Genomic DNA, 14,560 nt, shown 5'->3' with positions numbered 1-14,560 from the left:
CTTAGGATTGATCAATTTCTTCTCCACTACTACATGCTGATCAGAATGGTGAAGTAATTAACGCAGGGATATGGACCATCTCTCATATACCCATTCCAAACTATCAAACCAGAGAAAGTTCCGAAAAAAGTTCCTTGCTGTTACAGACATACTAATACAAAGTGCTCTGGAGGAAATTCTTCAAATACCTGCAGATATTCCTAATGGTATGGTCTACAATGAGAAAATACTATAAGGGTTTGGGACTCTCCTGCGTCACTTGGGAAGCGCATCCTCAGCACATTAACATCTGTAAGGTACTATGAAGCTCAGGTGACGAATACATCCATGCTACAAGGAATCTGAAAGAAAAAAATAACTCTCTCACTACAATCCTCCAAAGTCCCCCCCCCCCGCCCCCAATATCAAAATGAAAATGTGTTACATCGACTCTTAGAAATAACTGATGCCAGAAAAAAGAGAAGAGTACTGTGTGAAAGGGCATTCAGTGAGTGGTGTAACTTACAGTTGGAAGGAAGAGGTGTATGTTCATAAAATGAATATACTTCCGCCAACTGCTGGATTCGAGGCCATCAAGGATTGTCATGTAGTGAATGGAGTGAGGTAGTTAAGATGAGAGCAAACACTTCAGCAGTTGAATCGGTACCAGTAAGATCTCAGAACGAATCCCTTTGCAGGTGCTGCCTCAAGACGATTAAAACCCTTGCGCATGTTCTGGGATCTTGCCCTCATGGTGAACTTTTAAGGAATACACGTCATCATAAAATCCGACCGTTAATTGCGACAACGCAGAAATACCATGCTTTCTAGGTATTTGAAGATGTTTAGAGACAACGGAAGCCACTGAACAATCGATATCATTGCCTTCAAAGATAATAAGAGAGGTCACATCATAGACCCCACTGTCTTTGTAATCCATTTGTCACAGCCCTCAGATGTCAACCTCGAGAAGAGGAATATTTATCTACCAACAATTCGTTACTACAGGGAGAAATGCCAGCTACAGTAAATCTACATGGTGGGTCTGATGATTGGAACGAGGGGAACAGTTCCCATTTTTTGCTACCAGTTTTTGGAAACAGATATCTCAGCCAGTTACAATGTTACCGGATATTGCCATCATAGCCTTAAGGGGTTCATTAATAATTCTAAGAAACCACTTTTACAATTAGGTTACACTCTATATTTCTCAACTATACCTATTTCTCTTCTAAAAATGAATGTAAAAGTATACTTGTCGCAAGGCAGCCGCTGCATGAGAGGAAGTATTTCATAAAAATAATGTACAATCCGAAACGCTTCAAGTCGTGAATATTGGCAGAAAATCTCACAGTATTATGACATGAGCGATGGCTTTTTTTTAAACAAGCACTATCATTCCCAAATGAATTGATACAAAGTAACCAACCTTAACAGAAAGATAAATAATATTCCTTAAAATATCCTAAGGGGTATTTAACTTACTACGCGAAAAACAGTTCTCAAATAAATTTAAAATTCATATTTCCTCAATTTGTGTAGATATATCTGTAATAAATGCAGAATTGGTGAATTATTCTAATAATTTGAACTCATGTATAATATTAGTTATCTCCAGTTCTATTCTAGCACCAAATTGTGCCCGTTGTGAATGAATTTTAATTCAAAATACTAACCTCAATAAAATAACGGTAATGTATATTTTTCTTACTGTGAGTCTTGAGTTCATCGCTGAATATTAATCCTAATATCCACATATCGTGAAGTCAGCGGAAGAGCTGTATAACACGGAAGACAACGAACTCAGTCATGGGCACCAAGCAATATGGCTGAGTCGCCAGGATGACCACGTTACGCTGCTGTGTTTTCAATACTTCTGGCTAGGCAGCAATCGTACAGGAGGGCCATAGGTCCTTAATGAGCTGTATCAGATTGATTTTGATTACAGCAGGGTTTATTAAAAAATGAAGGGATAGCCTATTCTAACCTAGAATTCTATCATAGATTCTCTATTGACGCAGGTTATCAGAGGTGTTCTATAGGGAGATGTACGTTGGAAATTTTATCTTAAATCGTTTGTATTTACCAACCACAGCAACAATAATAATATAATGGATTTACGTCCCAGTAACAACTGTTACAGCTTTAAAAGAAGTCGAAGTGCCGGAAATGTCATCCCCCAAAAACTAATTTACTTGCTAGTATATCTATCAATACGGTAAAATACGTACAGATACTTATGGACTGGACTGACCCGGTATCGAACCCACTAACATCAGCTCATGAAGCAAGCGCTTTACCTTTCTAATCATTCAGACGAACTAATTAGCAATAATGTCCACTCATCGCATTACTTTTAACGTATTAAACACGATTAGCATTCAGAGTAGTCCGCCTGAAGGTGTTCTCTTAATTTTCATTCTTATCGGCACCGTATATACCGGAAACGAACTGGGAATAGCGAATACATTTTGCCTCCGTTATCATTATTTTCTTGTTAGACAGGAATTTTTAAATCGAATTAACTTACGCGCGTGTCTTATAATGTTAATTTCATGAGGAAGTACAGTATACACTTATTTCATTAACGCGGTTCTGGATTATTCATAGTAATAACATTTCATTGTATTGATTTTCGTAAATTATTAAAATGTTCTGCATTACAACTCCCCAGTACTCCGCATGCCGAAATCGTCGGCTCAAATCTGATATATGTGTTCGGAGTTTTGTAGGGTGGAGAAATGGGCCATTTGGCATTCTATGTTCTATGATGGAGTCAACTGGAATGTCAAAATTGATAACGGGCAATCTAAAAGACGTCAAATATAAATGCGAGCACGCGGTAGTTGAGGCTATAGGATTAAGGTAGAGAGGACACAAATGAAAGAGAGGAAATTATTAAGAAATATACTCGGCCCAAGTCAAAATTCTGAGGGCGAATATCGCCTGAGGTCAAATGCAGTTCTGTACTAAATAATTTCGAAACCTTGCACTTGTTATGACGACTTGTACTTTCGACGGCCATCTGTGTCCAAAGACTAAAATGGCTTTAAGAATTCTTGATCTTCTCATGACGTAAATATACCACTCCACGGGCTACTGTGTTCAAGGAGGATCTGGCTGGTGTCTTTGGGACACTGGTTCAAGAAAGAAGTAAGTTCAAGACCTGGGTACACCGAGTTACGGAATCTTCCCGAAAGAGTGAAGGGATGACTTGGAACAAAGTGGTCTGAAAAGAGAGGAACTTCATTCACATCACCACCACCACTGTGTTGTTTATTAGTCCCCTTAACACGTTCTGTTTTCCTTCTACAATCAACCTGGATTCCTGGGTTTGTTTTTTCCACTTCTCAGTTACAGTTACGCAATGTTTATGAGTACTATTCTTAACTCTAGACCCTCCTCTCCTTTCCTTTGAATGATACTTGTCTGCTGTTCTTCCTTTCACCGTTTATGATCAATGTGATTAATTACCACAACTTACCGTAAAGATGAACTTATTTAGACTTATTTGTTGTGTTTCGACGCTCTTGTGAATCCTCTCATTTTACCATACCTGCTATAAAGTGAGCTATCTTTGGAGGATTCACATCAAAAGCCAAAACTTGGAATTACTGAGGGCTTTCGAGACTCCTTCTGATCGTGAGGCCGGGATCAGCTTACAGAAATCGTACTTCTCCACACCCAGGGCGTCTGAGACTCCTTTCGAATGCAAGACCAGACTCATTGCAGTCAGACTCAGGGAGAACGCTGCCCGTGATTCGGAAAGTAACGGTGCCCGCCAGGTCAGGCTCAGCTTACACACAGCACATCGATCCATATATACGCCGTCTGAGACTGCTTCTGAACGTACAATGAGGTTCATCTCGCAGAGAGCACGCTAATCTATATCTAGGACGTCTGAGACTCCTTCTGAGTGCGAGGCCAGACTTAATGAAGACAGGCTGTCCGCGATTGGGAAGGTGATATTGCGCGCTAGGGTAGGCTCAGCTCACAGTCGATTAGACAGGTGCGTTTAAGGGAAATCTCAGAAGATGGCTCGAATGGAAAATGACTGAAAACACCTTTTACTGAGACGAGAAAACCTGACTGCAGCGGAATAGTTTCAGTCGTTAACAAAACGACGAAGTAGCTACTGTATGAGCCGTTAAATGAAATGCAGAATGCTCATCAAAAGAGACAAGACTCCGAGAAGCGAAAAAATGCAGATCAGGGACCATTAATAAATATCACAGACGCTTATAGGTACAGATAAAGCGAAGACATGCAGCTTTTAGAGAATGAAACTCAACGTCAATCTAGAGATCCTACTATTATTCATGAAATTAAAATCAGCTTATAGCCCGCTTATCAATTCCCCTTCGACAACGCATTTAGGATCTCGGAGTAAGGTGTGTCTTTATTGTAAGGCTCTAAAAAGGAAGCAGGAGTAGGAAGGAATTTGCTGATCTAGCGACAAAATTAAATTATGTCCTACAGCTCCTCCACCGGAACCACTTATTTCTTTGATAAGCGGGACGTATCTCTACACCGGCTATCTTATTCAGTTTGTGGGATCTTACAACAGCGCGCTCCAAATGACTAGCTTTGGAGCCACTAAAATGGTGGAAGGAAATCTCAAAATTCGAGGACTAGTATACCATTTAATAGGTTCACGACTACCTGCAAACAATGAGCATTCTAAATGCCTCCAAATGTATGTAATTTCAGACCAAACACAGGTAGATCAAAACAGAGCAATTATTTCAAATTTTAAACGTCATTTACATAATGATATGCAGAGCAGGATTTGATCTCGTATGTGAAGGAACTTATGGTGACTTTCAAAATAATGCCGGACTCTGACACGCACAAGATTGTCACCCACCCGACCGAGGTTTTGATGGTGAGCACAGAGGCTGCTAATATACCAGCTGACAACAAACGAGGTAGCTGTGTTGCAGGTTCGGCAAGAATGAAATAACCGGGACATCGTGCTGCGGAATATGGACCAGGGCCTAAGGCGAATATCGGAAACTCGCCGATCCTCAACAAAGTAGATGATCTCAAGTTTTATCCTTGTAGGATTATGATCAGACAAGACTCTTACCGTCAAACGCCAAATCAATTCTGGGTTGACATATATGCTAAGATAGAAAATGACCAAAAGTAATTAAGGTCTGAGAACTACAGAACTGTAACGGAGGATATATGGAACGGTTAGTCATTTTACCGTCAAATTTTACTGGATATATGCACGAGCGACGTGCAGTACGCATTCTGTTACGTGTGAAAATATTCATGTCTAGATCTTTTCGTAACAATTACAACTAACCCAAAATGGAGAGAATTCGCAATGCCGTTTGAAACGGTCAGTCAACCAATGGACGTTACGACATTGTAATATGTGTATTTCACCTGAAACTGAAAGCTCCCATAAACTTATTAATCAAAGAACAAATACATATGCGAACTCCTTATTTGATTTACTCATTAGAGTGGCGGAAACTTGGCTTGTCTCACACCCACATATTGCTATCGCTCGAGGGAAAGGTACGAGCTGTCGACATTGAAGTCATTAGTTCTGAATTGTCAGATCCGGGGAAGGACACAGAACTTTTCACCTTAGTTAAAAGTCATAGGTTCCATGGACCATGAGGACGTTTCAAGTTAGGCTTAACATGCATGAAAGGTATGAAAGGTGGACGATGCTCGAAGCGACGCCCACTGACATTCGTCAACGAAACAGTCGGAGCGAGCGCTGGGCACCCTTCTTAAAAGGAACTCTGAAAAGCGGTGGCAAAAGGGGCTCTGTTTAAGACGCAGCAGGTCGTAATTCTACTTAGGTTCCAAAATGGATAAAGTAAATAAATAATTAAATAAAGAAAGAAAGAAATAAAGAAATAAAGAAATAAAAGACTAAATAAATAAATTAAATGCAATGTAAATTTTAATCTTACGCCAGTTGTATAGTATTATTTGAAGTAATTCCACATGCTGTATATGAGCTGACTATGTTTGTAAGTACAGGAGATATTATAAGCAGAATTTTGTAAACAATATAAATTTATTAAGGATGAGCTGTGTGCTTTATAGAAAAAAATGTTAGTGTAAATTATATAATATTGTATTTTAGGAAAATGCCTCCTGCTCTTGTTAATTTAAAATTTAGTGCTTGACAATAATGTATTTTAGTGTGCCATTTGCAACCAAGATAGACACCTCATTTGCAAATAAAGTGATTTTGATTTTATTTGAAGAGCAAACTGGAAGACATCATTTCATTTTGTACACATCAATCGTTGACGGGACGTTAGAGACGGGATGTTAGAGACTTCTGCTTGCACCATTTGGTGACGTGTAATTCTTAAGCAGCAACCTTCGCACACTCTATGAATTGGAAAGACCTACCAAGAACCGGCCAAATACACAGACGAACAGTGGTCAGAACGCGTGCTTTAACACATTAAATCTGAATCAAGGAGAACCTTTAGAGTTACAAATAAAATTGTCCGTCCGTCTGTCTGTCTGTCTGTCTGTCTGTCTGTCTGTCTGTCTGTCTGTCTGTCTGTCTGTCTGTCTGTCTGTCTGTCTGTCTGTCTGTCTGTCTGTCTGTCTGTCTGTCTGTCTGTCTGTCTGTCTGTTAGGTCATTAGCCCAGAGGCTGGTTGGATCCTCAAATAGCACCACCAAAGGTTATGCGGTTATAAGGAAACCGCAAAAACCAATGGCAGCACCAAAATGAGGCGTACTAGGCAAGACTAGGAGTGAGGTAGTTTGCCATTACTTTCCTCACTGGGTCAGAAAGTGCTATTTCAGCACGAGCGACCCTATGAGCAACACCTTTCATAAAACTCAGATGCACTAGTCGTGCTCTGAATGTCATTACTCAGCACTACCCATACCCCAGCAGCTTCCATATTGTCACAGCCATGGATGAGACTGGGACTTCGGTGGAAGCTACACTTTACTCTGGCCTGTGTCTACAGATGGATACAAAAGTACTATATCCATCATGAAATGGCAGCAGGCAAACAAATAAAATTATCATGGCCATTTTAGTAGAAAATCAAATGCATGCCCTCCAATTTATTTAGTGGTAGGAATAACCATTTGCCCAGTATTTCGGTATTCAGCTGATAAACTACTACATTTATAAAATGTAAATTATTGAAAAATTAGAGTGGTATTGTATTTCAACAGAATATCTGGGGTAAATACATTACAAATTTTATCCCACTTGGTCAAGCAGTACAGATGTTACTGAGCGAGAAATAAAGAGACATCATTTCATTTTAAATTCTAAAATAGTAGTTTTACTAAATATGATTTCAGGTCAATATCTTGAAACAAAATATAGTAGAGCGTACGTTAATGATGTTTAGTTTCATACCGTTTATAATTCAGTCATTAAAAAGCTGAGTTTAACCATAATCACCTTTCCTCCCTCCACTTCTCTTAGCCTATAAGGCCCAGTCCAATATTCCCTTACGTCAACTAACCTCCTCCATTCGTATGTCATGACCCCAGTGTCCAAGCCGGTTGATACGTTACCACTTCATCCATAAGTCTATCTCCTTTATTCGAATACCTCCCTATCATGCTTCTCACCTGTTTTACTAGCAATCATTGTCACTGCTTTCATGTCTGTTAGCTCTAAAGTATAAGATATCCTGAGACCACCCAGCTTTCACTCCATACAACAAAGTTGGTTTGAAAACGAACCGATGTAAAGATAATTTCGTCCGATAGCCTGGTAGCTGCTTGTTTGCTGTATGAGTTTATAAAAACAATCCGAAATCTGTCACTTTGTTGTGTAATGTTTCTTTCTTAAAGATTGAAGTCCGATTTACTAGAATTACTACAGGTATGTGCTTGGTATCATTATGTTCCAAAGTTACCTCACGTTAATATACTACAATTCAAATTTCAAAATTCCCACTTTGTTGTAAAATTATAAACTGCAAATATCATGGAAGTTAGTATTTGGATTTCATTTTTCCAAGATTTTTCAGTAGCTTAGTAACTTTTTGCGCTCATCAGGGTGCTCTGTAAAAAATCTGAGATCAATTATGGAAGGTAATTTACTAATAAATATTTTTGGTGTAGGAAATCACTACCCCAGATTATCAATATTTCGGATGTCGCCTTCAAGTCGTTACTATATCATTACTATACTCACGTAACCATGGTACTTGGTCTGGAGGCAACAGTACATTTTCAGATCTATAATTTTGAAACAAAACATAGTCATGTGACAAATTTCTGTGAGGATGTTTGTGAAAAATTTCCTGAACATTTTGCAGTGGTTTAAACGTAATGGTTCAGAAGTCAAACAGACAGGCACATATATGTCATTTCATTTTTATGTAGAGAGAAAAAGGTTCGTGACTAAACGTGGTATCGGGCTTCGTATCCACGGCTGATTGGTTACCATACTGAGTTTCGGTTCAGATGGCCCTGATTTTGATTCCCGGCCACGATGAGAAGTTTAACTGCTTATTGTTAATATATCTGGATCGGCCATTGGGTTTTTGTGCTTGTTTCAGTGCAGTTCTCTTCATATATCGGTAAAAGCACACGTAAGTGCTAACAAACATAGGTAGATGCAATAGCGACTATATCCCTACATGTGTACTATTGGTGTCAGGAGGACTAGACCTTATACGTATCAAGTGCAGACTTCAGTAAACTGGGTATTAAATTTAGAAAGAAGAAGAATATTATCGACCGTATCTGAGATAAATATATTAGTTAAAAGAGCATGTTATACAATCCCCAATAGTTCTCCTCCAGGTACAGTGAAGATACCGCCTATCATCAGAATACGATTGCCAAAACGATTGAATATCGTGCCGGCAGCTTAAATTTAAAATGCTCAATTTTTTTTCCAAATATGCCATTGCTCATTCATTCCTATGCTTATGCATTCCTTTACGTCCAACAACGAAATCTCTCGTTTGAGAATGTATGCTTGTTTATGTAAGTGCTAGCAGATTAATAACAGTTTAATGTACTTGAATCCACTCAAAAATTCCTTAAATAAACTAAATGATTACGGTTAACTGTAAATGCTGTACAACTTGAAATATGTTTGGAAGGGTAATAGGGAGATACATTCAGGGAAACGGGGTTGCCTAGGGAGCGGTGATAAGGGTACAGAGATCTGGAACTCAAGTAGGGATGACATAAAAATGTTAGTGTTGAACTGTAGAAGTACTGTGAAGAAAGGAATAGAATTAAGTAATTTAAGATATATATTTACCAGATATTGTAACAGGAGTTGAATCATGGCTGAGAAATGATATAATGGATGCAGAAAGTTTCTCACGGAACTGGAGAGTGTATTGTAGAGATTGGATAGGAATGGTGGGAGGGGGTGTATTCATTCTGGTGAAAGAAGAATTTGTGGAGCTACGAAAAAGTTAAAGATGATAAACATAAAATTCTAGGTGTAAGGCTCATTTCTAAAGATAATAGGCAACTCGATGTCTTTGGAGTGTACGTACCGGAAAAGGGTAGCGCTGACACGGATTCAGAATTATTTAATAACATAATCAGCTATGTGAGAAACGACATAGTAAGGAATGTGATTGTAGCGGAGGATAAGAATTTACCAAATGTCAATTGGGAAGGAAATGCGAACGACCGGAAGCATGACCAACAAATGCAAAATAAGCTAATATGGGAAGGACAGATGATTCAGAAAGTGATGGAACCAATTAGAGAGAAAATTATCCTGGATGTGGTGCTGGTATAACCAGATGAGCTCTATAGAGAAACTGAAGTAATAGATGGCATTAATGATCATGAAGCTTTGTTTGTCGTAGTTAAAAATATATATGTGTTGGAAAGGAAGATCTTAAAAGTAGGACTATTAGGCAATACCATATGGCTGATAAAGCAGGTATGAGGCAGTTTTTAAAAGTAATTATGATCGGTGGAAAACGGTAAATAAAAATGTAAACAGACTCTGGCATGGGTTTAAAGCAATTGTTGAGGAATGTGAAAACAGGTTTGTACCTTTAAAGGTGGTAAGAAATGGTAAAGCCCCACTTTACTATAATATAGAAATAAAGAGCCTAAGAAGGAGGTACAGAGTGGAAAGAAATAGGGTTAGAAAATGGCTGTGGAAGTAAGGAGAAATTGAAGGAATTTACTAGAAAATTGAATCTTGCAAAGAAGTCAGCTAAGGATAACATGATGGCAAGCATAATTGGCAGTCATACAAATTTTAGTGATAAATGGAATGGTATGTATAGGTATTTTAAGGCAGAAACAGGTTCCAAGAAGGACATTCCAGGAATAATTAATGAACAAGGGGAGTGTGTATGTGAGGATCTTCAAAAGGCAGAAGTATTCAGTCAGCAGTATGTAAAGATTGTTGGTTACAAGGGTAATGTCCAGAAAGAAGAGACTAATACTAAAGAAGTATTAAAATTTACGTATGATAACAATGAGTTTTACAATAAGGTACAAAAGTTGAAAACTAGAAGAGCAGCTGGAATTGATAAGATTTCTGGGGATATACTAAAGACAATGGGTTGGGATATAGTACCATATCTGAAGGACTTATTTGATTATTGTTTGCTTGAAGGAGCTATACCAAACGAATGGCGAGTTGCTATAGTAGCCCCTGTGTATAAAGGAAAGGGTGATAGACATAAAGCTGAAAATTACAGGCCATTAAGTTTGACATGCGTTGCATGTAAGCTTTGGGAAGGCATTCTTTCTGATTATATTAGATATGTTTGTGAAATTAATAACTGGTTCGATAGAAGGCAGTTCGGTTTTAGGAAAGGTTATTCCACTGAAGGTCAACTTGTAGGATTTCAACAAAATATAGCAGATACCTTGGATTTAGGAGATGAAATGGACTGTATTGCTATTGACCTCTCTAAAGCATTTCATAGGTTGGATAATGGGAGACTACTGGCAAAAATTAGTGCAACTGGACTAGACAAAAGAGTAACTGAATGGGTTGCTATATTTCTATAAAATAGATCTCAGAGAATTAGAGTAGGCTAAGCTTTATCTGACCCTGTAATAATTAAGAGGGGAATTCCTCAGGGCAGTATTTATGTTTTCTTATATATATATATCAATGATATGAGTAAAGAAGTGGAATCAGAGGTAAGGCTTTTGGCAGATGACGTTATTCTGTATAGAGTAATATATAGGTTACAAGATTGTGAGCAACTGCAAAATGACCTCGATAATATTGTGAGATGGACAGGAGGCAATGGTATGTTGATAAACGGGGTTAAAAGTCAGGTTGTGAGTTTCACAAATAGGAAAAGTCCTTTCAGTTTCAATTACTGCGTTGATGGGGTGAAAGTTCCTTTTGGGGATCATTGTAAATATCTAGGTGTTAATATAAGAAAATATATTCATTGGGGTAATCACATAAATGGGATTGTAAATAAATGGTACAGATCTCTGGACATGGTTATGAGGGTGTTTAGGGGTTGTAGTACGGATGTAAAGGAGTGGGCATATAAGTCTCTGGTAAGACCCCAGCTAGAGTATGGTTCCAGTGTATGGGACCCTCACCAGGATTACCTGATTCAAGAACTGGAAAAATCCAAAGAAAATTAGCTGGATTTGTTCTGGGTGATTTCCGACAAAAGAGTAGCGTTACAAAAATGATGCAAAGTTTGGGCTGGGAAGAATTGAGAGAAAGGAGACGAGCTGCTCGACTAAGTGGTATTTTCCGAGCTGTCCGCGGATCGATGGCGTGGAATGACATTAGTAGACGAATAAGTTTGAGTGTCGTCTGTAAAAGTAGGAAAGATCACAATATGAAGATAAATTTGGAATTCAAGAGGAAAAATTGGGGCAAATATTCATTTATAGGAAGGGGAGTTAGGGATTGGAATAACTTACCAAGGGAGACATTTAAAACCCTAATTGGGCTTCTTACCCAAAGATACAGAGGCGAAGCCTATTATACACTGGGGTGACTAAATAATATCAAAAGATTGTTAAGAACATCATATGATCAGAAACTTTAGTCAACTTATACCAGGTTGAATGGAAATCAACAGAGGGTAATCACGTTTTATTCTATTGAACGACATATTTCCTAGTAGGGAATAGAACAGAGTCCTCAGGCTGACATAAAATTCTACATTTAATCCACCAGATTTAGAAATTTACATGAAAGAAAGGGGGTTGAAACCTTCCCTTCATGCTTGCTGCAGGAGCTATCACATGTTCATGAAAACTCTGCCATTATCTTGCTTAGCTCGGACTTCCGCAGACTGAGATAAAATGCTACATTTGAACCACCAGATTTAGACATTTACATGAAATAAAAGAGTTGAAACCTTCCGCTCAATCTAGCTGCAGGAGCTATCACTATTAATGAAAATTCTGCCATTACCTTGCACCCCGCCGGCGGCCCCCGCGACCTTTAGGACACTCCGCTCTCAATTAATTGGAGCAATGAAGAAGAAAACAATACGGCCCTAAAGTGCCCAGCTTTAATAGTATTTTTTAGAGGAAGGTACCAGAACTCTTCACTGATAGGCTGGATTCCTGTACACACCCCTGATTTTATTTGGCTAGAGAAAATATTTACAAAATTCTGATAGATTGATCTATATCGGAGAAGGAACCAGCAGAAGTGTTGACAACTTTGATATGTCTACATGAACAAAACAGTCTTCAAAAACGAAAGTTAGGCAATAGTGAAAATCAATTTTCCTTAAGAATTAGTGTTGATCCCGCCAGAGGGGGCACTTAGACCTATGGTAGAGAATCTAACATTTGAAAAAGAAGCTATCCAGTACTAGATCAGCTCAAGGTAGATTACCTAGATGGCCTTACAGAAGGCGCGCAGTTTAACTGGCTGGAGAAAGTGTACCCCCCGGTCCAATTGAGAATTCATCCTGTGTTCGCCATGGATGCAGAAACTGCTCGAAGGTCTATCAACAGCTGGATAGAGGAAAGGACTCGGAACAGAATTAAGGAGCCCATACGACCAGGTACATTGTATTGCATTACGATCACCTGCAACCATGCTAAACGGTCACTGGAGATATGAAACTTCTGTGGAGTTATTATTAATAATGCATCTACATCATTAGCATTTAAGTCTTTTATTTTTAAATTATTATTAATGATGGATTCCCCCGTGCTACATTAAGCGAAATTAGCTTTAATTGTCATAACACAACAAAACATCTAGCATAAAGACACAAATTAAAGTCAAAAATGGATCCTATTACAATATGTATTCCTACCCAATTTACGAACTCACTTCACAAATAATGTCGATGTTGGTATGAGAGTCTATTTTCATTTGTTTCCTCTAATTTCATTTTAAAATACGACCTTCTAATGCATGAGGGCAACAATACGTATTTTACTGACGAATCTCACAAACTACGTATCTGCTTTCTATATATTTGTTACCTAAAATTGCTATTTTATCTACACCGCATTCAGCTTTCGTTCTCCTCCTATTATTGGAAGGATACGAAAGTCTCGTGGCAAATCTTTTAGCCTGTCTGATTGTTTTCAGGGCCTGGAAAACACCGGAGCCTTCCAGCTAGCACAACGAATCTACTTGCAGGAAGGCTCACATGTAATGCCAGAATTCAAATTAGCAGCCAAGAACTTCTTCCTCCTGAGTGTCAATGAAATTAACTTCGCCATGGATGCAGAAACTGCTCGAAGGTCTATCAACAGCTGGATAGAGGAAAGGACTCGGAACAGAATTAAGGAGCCCATACGACCAGGTACATTGTATTGCATTCTAAATTGTAGTGCACTGTTAATTAAATGAATGAAAAACATAACGTACTAGAAACATTTCATATGTAGGGCCTATATATATTTCAATTCGGATGTAAGTTCATGGTATTAACGAAGTAAAGATTGAGAAAATACAATGCTAAGAACTTGAGAGACGAAATTGTGAAATGAACTTAGAGAGTAAGATGTCATCATTAAATAATGTGTAGTTTACTTGTATCTCCATAGCATTAAAATATTGCTGCCTTATATCGATTTGTAACTGCGCCTTTAAAAATGTTGTCTTTAAATGTATCACTCACTTCTTCACCACTTACACTTATATCAGGGTAGTAATATTTTTTACCAGGTGCTACAGACACGATCAATTATTATTCGACATTTTTCTGAACGGACGACCCATGTTGGAGACCTCTATCACGATCTCTATGCAACTACTCGAGATATAAGTGGCTGGAGCTCTGGTAGGCTCTGAATCGATAATTGAATCTTATAAAGTTCTGATGTATTGGAGCAAGGAATTGTATCAAGAACATGAAGTCATCAATTTTTGCCGACAGCAGAAAGGTTCTGTTATGTTATTAAGACGTTCCTATTATCTAAGAGACACTCCCAGGTTTTTATCGCTCGCAGATATTTGAAAATTAAGAAACGCATACCTTTCTCACGGTTTAGCCTGATAAAATGGAAATATTATTTACCTTGTTCAGGATTGAAATGCCGTCCTCGGCTCTATTTTCCACTGATTTGTTTTCTGCACTTGTTTCCGAACCGCAATGATTAGGCTTGAAAGAACTATCATCAATATTTGTAACCTAATTCTTAATCAAATACAAGTCCAA

At 38.3% G+C, this 14,560-nt stretch overlaps 1 protein-coding gene across 1 annotated transcript in view; it reads left to right on the top strand.

Annotated features, from left to right (window-relative positions):
* The window catches only part of LOC136858666 (leukocyte elastase inhibitor), a 120,111-nt gene that overhangs the window by 45,902 nt on the left and 59,649 nt on the right, over positions 1-14,560 (top strand). Inside the window, exon 4 of the mRNA XM_068228828.1 lies at positions 13,486-13,702. Coding sequence (XP_068084929.1) covers positions 13,486-13,702 — 217 coding nt within the window. The remainder of the gene's footprint in view (positions 1-13,485; positions 13,703-14,560) is intronic.

Source organism: Anabrus simplex, chromosome 1, assembly GCF_040414725.1.
Source record: "Anabrus simplex isolate iqAnaSimp1 chromosome 1, ASM4041472v1, whole genome shotgun sequence".
Taxonomy (NCBI): Eukaryota; Metazoa; Arthropoda; class Insecta; order Orthoptera; family Tettigoniidae; genus Anabrus; species Anabrus simplex.
This window is presented reverse-complemented; position numbering and strand designations above follow the sequence as displayed.